This window comes from Gymnoscopelus braueri (assembly GCF_963280865.1).
Source record: "Gymnoscopelus braueri genome assembly, chromosome: 19".
Classification (NCBI taxonomy): domain Eukaryota; kingdom Metazoa; phylum Chordata; class Actinopteri; order Myctophiformes; family Myctophidae; genus Gymnoscopelus; species Gymnoscopelus braueri.
In genome coordinates this window covers 33,145,324-33,151,783 of record NC_137621.1, presented here as the reverse complement: position 1 = coordinate 33,151,783, position 6,460 = coordinate 33,145,324, and the positions used below count along the sequence as shown (strand labels likewise).

The 6,460-nt window shown below is 39.6% G+C and overlaps 1 protein-coding gene across 1 annotated transcript; it reads right to left on the bottom strand.

Moving 5' to 3' along the window:
* Positions 1-558: 558 nt before the first annotated feature.
* On the bottom strand, positions 559-5,890 carry plek2 (pleckstrin 2). The gene is made up of 9 exons (XM_080414837.1): positions 5,659-5,890; positions 5,402-5,566; positions 4,386-4,579; positions 3,880-3,971; positions 3,255-3,442; positions 2,862-2,963; positions 2,539-2,622; positions 2,293-2,371; positions 559-1,586 (listed from the first exon to the last, which is right to left on the bottom strand). Exons 1-9 carry the CDS (start codon positions 5,710-5,712, stop codon positions 1,459-1,461), a joined length of 1,086 nt encoding a protein of 361 aa, XP_080270963.1. The 5' UTR covers positions 5,713-5,890; the 3' UTR covers positions 559-1,458.
* Positions 5,891-6,460: the final 570 nt, after the last annotated feature.

The following is a 6,460-nucleotide window of genomic DNA, read 5'->3' as shown; positions in this document are numbered from 1 at the left end:
CATTGTACGGTAAAACAGCTCTCAAAGTCACTCTTTTAGCACATAAACAAACGCAAACAAAGTTGATTCAGAGAATATAGAACATCACTGAACCCACAACTTTTTTTTTAAATATAAAAATGTTAACTTCCTGTTGATTTTGCTATTTTTATTAAGACCCCGGACTGGATCCGCGGATCCGGATCTTCAAATAGTAAAAATAGTAGTAATAGGAAGTTGACATTTTTATTTAGAAAATAAACAATACTGGATTTGGTGATGTTCTATATTGTCTGAATCAAGTTTGTTTGTGTTCGTTTACGTGCTAAAAGAGTGACTTTGAGAGCTGTTTTACCGTACAAAGTCATGAGGAGCATATTTTGAATTATCAATTTCTAATCAATGGAGCAATTATTTTTGATTTCTTGTCCACCTTTGGAGTTACATCATGGCAAGGTAACTACACAACCCAAACCTCTACCAAAGTGGTCTTGCCCTTTAAAGCGTCATTATAATGTAGTTTGCACTTTTGTTGTTGTCATCCCACCACTGGGTTATATACTTTTCTGACTACCATGGCACTTTTTATGTGAATGTTTAATATTGACTGTATTTCACTGCAATAAATCTTGTCATTTTTCCAAGGTGTTTACATCTACTGGTTGATTAACAGCTCCTTAAATGTATTTACAAATCTTCAGCACCCAGCGGTGCAGCAATTAGAACATGATGTAACATAAATCACTACCTGCCTATACTGTATAGGACAGAATGTCTCCTTAGGCTCGAGAGGCTTTAGTCACATGTGTGACACATAATTATCTTTTCCCTGGCCCCTTCTCAAGCATTCTATCAGCCTGGCAACTATATCAACAAAGACAAAATGCAAAGGGAAATTGACCATATTCACACGTGGCCATTTTTCTCTTACTTCATACTCGTGGGGACCCCTGTGAGTAGGCCTGTGAAGTAAGACAATTATATCTTTCTTTGTGATAAAAGGTTAAAAAAAATGCTCACTTGAACAAAAGAGAGGCTGAATCACCAGCTGTTCACCATGAATCACATGGTCAACATAGTGACATGCTGACAAAAGAGGAGAGGCTCGCATCAGCTTGCTGTGTGGGTGTGTTCCCCTTTTCCAGGAGAGCTGCCAATCTGTATGAATGTGAAAAATACAACCTGGGGCCTTGCGTGTACATACTTGTATTCAGGACATGGTGTTTTGAGTAAAAAACAATGAAGCTCAATAAAGAAAATACATTTAATAATGAAAAAAAAAATGCATGAATGACTATATGAGAAAATGCATATTATGGGTACATAAATACATATACTGTAAATGTGAAATAGATTGTCATCTAATCAGATTTAGTCAAATTAGTATTCTAATCTATTTCATTTGGATTGCATACTTTGCTATTGCTACAGTACATTCACAGAATGTATCAATTCAGTCCAAAACAGGTTTAAAACCTTTTAGGTCTGTTTTCTGATTGCATCTATCCAGTCCATCTTGTCCTGGTGGGTTGGAGCCTGGATGAAGTAATGTGTGTCTGACTGTGTGATGATTTTAAACAGGTTGCCTTGAATGTTGCCTTTCACTCCTGTATGGAGAAGATGGAGAGATAGTCAGTAAAGTATACTGCATTACTTACATTACATTACTTTGAGTGCTTTTTCCCCCTACACCAGATTTCTTTGCCAAAAATACCCGATCTACAAGCTCATTGCAATGCGATGCATTGTGAGCTTGAAGATCGACAAACGTTCCCCCCATAATAGGGAGGTTCAAGTATTTAATAAATATAACGAATTGAATTAATCAAATCTGTTAGGTCATCAAACCTGACTTAAATTTTTTTTAAAGAATTTAGCTGTGTGCATTCATGGTACCTGAGCATTTCTTAAATGTGCATTGTGGCCAAAATGGTTTGCTTTCTCAATGCTAGCAGACACTTACATCACAACAGTAATTACATTATTTATTGAACATGAGTCTAAGGGACTAAGTTATTCAACTAATGTTCCTTTAGGCCGTAAAAGTTTAAGAACTCCTTGTTACAACAAGGAGTTCAATACCATGCCCCTTCCATGGTCCTTTTCTACACTTTGCAATGTTTATTTCATGTATAATATGTCATCTATCATGAGCAGGTGTTATATTTTCAGTAGGAAGACAGTACGGCGGACAAAAAAACTCCCATTTATGAACAAACACAACCCTTGAGAATGAAGTTAATTGCTCCAGATGCCTCATTCCAACCCTGTTACCTGAGGCCGCACCTTTGACCGAGGCTGAGGGTGACTCACCTGAGGGAACTCCGTTATCTTCCAGTGCTGAGACCAGACAGCCTCGCAGACTGAAGCCGCCTACAGGGCTGACATCATCCTGAGAGGTGACATCATACGACAGGAAACAGATGCGACAGGAAACAAACACAACCACAGACAGTAGCACAAACAAATAGGTCATTTACCACAGCACAGAGGTTAAGATGATAATGATAATATTGAGAAATAAATAATGTGTAACTATTAAGTGATTTGTGTGCTTACCCTGCTGGGATCATAGTAGTGGAAGTAGGCAGGCTCTGAACGCAGGACAAAGAGTCGCACCTTCCAGTTCTTTCTCTTGTGTCCCTAAGTTCGAGATTGAGCAATATATAGCAAAAATAATTGTAAATACATACTAAATGCTAAGCTATAAAATTATATAATATATTTTCTGGGTACATTTACCAATTGACATAAAATACTGACAACCACGGCTTTGTTAAAGTGATGATATACTAGTTGAGTTACGCAGGACCAACTGATAATGCAGGGAACAACTGAATGTGATTTCCTACATTGTAATTTGTACAGTAGCTTGAACGTACCTGTTTTAGCAGATAACCCCTCCTCATCACTTTCCCACTGAGCTCGACAGCTGACAGAGACGTCTCTGCCTTCACACTTCCTCTTTTCGTGAAGCTCTCAGACTGGGAGGAAACATGAACAACAAAGCAATGAACAGGTGTAGAACCTCCAAACAGTAATGTGCATGCAAGTGCTATAAGTGTGCCCCTTAATGGATTGAGGGATTACATTTATTAGGAGATAAAGTACGGTACTTCCCCGACTGACTGTTACCATACAGACTTCATAAAAAGCCAATAATACTGGTGCTCACTACTCACCACAAATTCAACAACATGGAAACACTGCCCCCATGAAACTCACAACTCAGTACAGATTCAGTCAAAACAATGAGGTGGACCAATGGTACTCACAAAGCTGTAAAGTGCAGTGGAGTCATCCATGAACTGTTCTACGAGTCCCGCACTGCGGATGGCATCTAGACTCCTCAGTCCTATAGGCCGTAAGAAGCCTTCCTCCAGTAGGGCCGAGGCCAGGGTCACTGCCTCCACACGGGTCAGAACTAACTGCATAAATACTAGCCAGTCCACCACTGCTGAACCTGTACAAACATATACACATAGAGATATGTGGATATAGTATGCTCATGCTGTACAGTACACATTCATTAACATGCACTCAGTCACATGCACAGTTGAATGCACACACATAGACATGTATGTTCTCATGCGCACACATATCGCATGCATGCACACAAACCCATAGAGAGAGAGAGAGAGAGAGAGAGAGAAACAGTAGTGCCATCATAACTCTAATTTCATCAGTGGCTTTATGAAAGATAGATCAGACTTATTGATCGCCAGTGGAAAGTCAAGCATCACAAATTCAGTAAAGTGGCAGTTTACCTTGTTTCGAATGCCGACATTTACAGCCGATAAACGTAGTACACACTACACAGCATTTCATAACTTTCATTTACGGCATTCAGTTGTGCCTCCTGTGCAGATTGACTATATTGCTGTTTCTGTAGAAGCTTACCTAAGAAGCAGTTGCTGTAGGTGCTGCCTTGCTCCACATGTTTTGTCAGCTTGATGCCACTGTGGACGTCATACATGGAGTCTACCACCTGACTGAGACACAGAGCAACCAGTTTTCTGTTTATATTTGCTGCAGAGTCATAGCGTCTCACAGTTGGACCAATAGAATATAATTATAACATTATAAGTATAACATTATAAGTATAAGTAAAATAATTAAGGAGTGCCAGGTTTAAACAAATAATAATACAGATTATTCAGGTATTGAAGTATGTAATAAGTATTCAGTCCTAAGAACAATTAGGTATGGCAGAAAAACATGTCACCACATTTATGGCAACAATACTTTGATTATTATTCAGTGTATGGAGTGTGTGTAGCTGGGTTTTCCTGATTGAAGCCTAGAAGCCTATATGTCTCTTGGCCAAGGGTTGGGGGGAGTCCCCACTTTGGAAGAGTGGTAGTTGTTTGGTATCAAATCCAGGTGGTAACATAAGCATGGCTTACTTCAGACTGATGTTGTGTAACTGTAGTGATTTAGATATGGTGGGCTCTGGTTGACTTGGGGGCCCTCCATCGTCAGCCGTCCGGAGTTTCTCCACTGCAGCAGTGATGGCTTCTGCCCACTCATCTCGTTTCTCTCGAGAGCAAGACTCTAGAAAATGCTCCACAGAACTCTGTGTCTGCAGCTTGAACACCAGCTAGGGAATAGAAATCCCAGAGGACATTATTCATTTGGGAATGCTGTTCATGAGCAAGTGCCAAAATACATAAAATATTTAGAAGGAAAATGGCAGTTCAGAATAAATTGCATCTTGAAGTTAGTACTGTTATGTATAATGCATGTGCAATCATGTTTTCACAGAACTGCAACATTGAGGCAGTGAATTGTCTGAACAAGTGAGATAAGTGTGAGCAGATCATAAAACATGACATTGTCAACACCACACCTACAATTAATTGTTCACCATGAATAAAATGTCAACTGTACAGGAAATGATTTGATGGAAAATCCAAATCCTTCTCTCTTACAATGAAAAGCGTCTCATGTTATGGAAGTTATTGGAGCAACAACTTGGAGGGCTGACAATATCAATTATTAAGTTAACAAAAATGTACTTTTCTATTTCAGTGGTATCACATTATTTGACTGCAAGTTTGCATATATCCAACCCTTGATTTTTGAAGGGTTACTTGCTCCTTGCTCATCATGTCACAGTAATCTATTTTGTCGTAGTTGTAAATACACCAAAGCAACAATGTCCAGTTATTAATAAGGGTCTTTCATTACATCTGTAATCATCAGCAAACATAAAGTGGATTTAAATGGTTCTTATTCTAAACTTAAGGTATGGTGGCTATTGTCTCCTGGCTTGTACTACTACTCACAGAAGCACATTTTTTATTTTCTAAATCTGAGGCTCATGCAAGGACCTTTTGGGCATTGGTACATAGACATTGAATACCAACTTAATTCCATAAGGTAGTAGCCTACTGTACATAACAGTTCAATGATTACTCACCGGCCGATTATCATACTCCAGAAAAGGACAGGTAATCACACAGTTCTTCAACATGATTTTTCCACGTTGACACGAGTCCCTCTTGCCACCTTCATATTTATAATACAGTAACTTGTCTGTCATTAGTACAAACCAGCGAGCCTTCCAGTTGTGTACAAGATGACCCTGTAAAAAAATAAAGTAAAAGTCATTCATTATGTTAGATCAAATGATAAATGTCCCATCATCAATTGTCTTATCATTTAATAATTTCTTACCCTTTTCACCAGGAATCCCTCTTTTAGAACAGTATTTTTCTGATCTGCATCCATGCTGTTACACGTCTTCTTGCATACCTTGCCTGTTCTTACCTGCTGCTTTTTTAAATGTTCTACTGGATGTGTCACACCACAGTCAGTCACACCCAACACACACACCTTGGTCAATATTCAGTAGATGATCTTTCAATTGCCTGCACAGTCACTTGAGGGCGCTCTTTGACAAGATTAATGCTATAATACAGAAATCCATCCTGTGTACAGCGTTTGGGGCAGCCGCCGAGAGAGGCAGTCTGGTTGATTGATTGATTGATTGATTGAATACTTTATTAGACAGAAATGTAAACAGCGCGAGGTAGGCCTACTGTCAGACATTTGAGCTAAAAGGATAACACAAAAAAAAGTCCTGGGGACTTGTTTCCATTGTGGTCCTGGTATTCAAAAGGTCACCGGTTCGCCTCCCGGTCCACCCATGTCTTAGCCTTGATACAAGACTGTCATATGACGGTCTTGATCTAAGGCTATACCCATGTCTATGTGTCAAAGTGTTTCTGAGCAAGACGCTTCTCTCCACTAAACAGACTAGGCTACAGGCGGTTGGAAGGTGTGGGAAAAAAGTTGCTGAATGCACCTGAGAGCGACACCGACAGACAGCTTTCGACGCTTACATAGGCCTACAACTTGCGATCCGACTTGGTAGTGTACCCACCACCGCCCATTCAACAGCAGATTTCGGCAACAGACGCTTTCCAACACTTACCGCCGCAAAAGATGAAAAATTTGTCTCAGTCAGGCCCGGAAT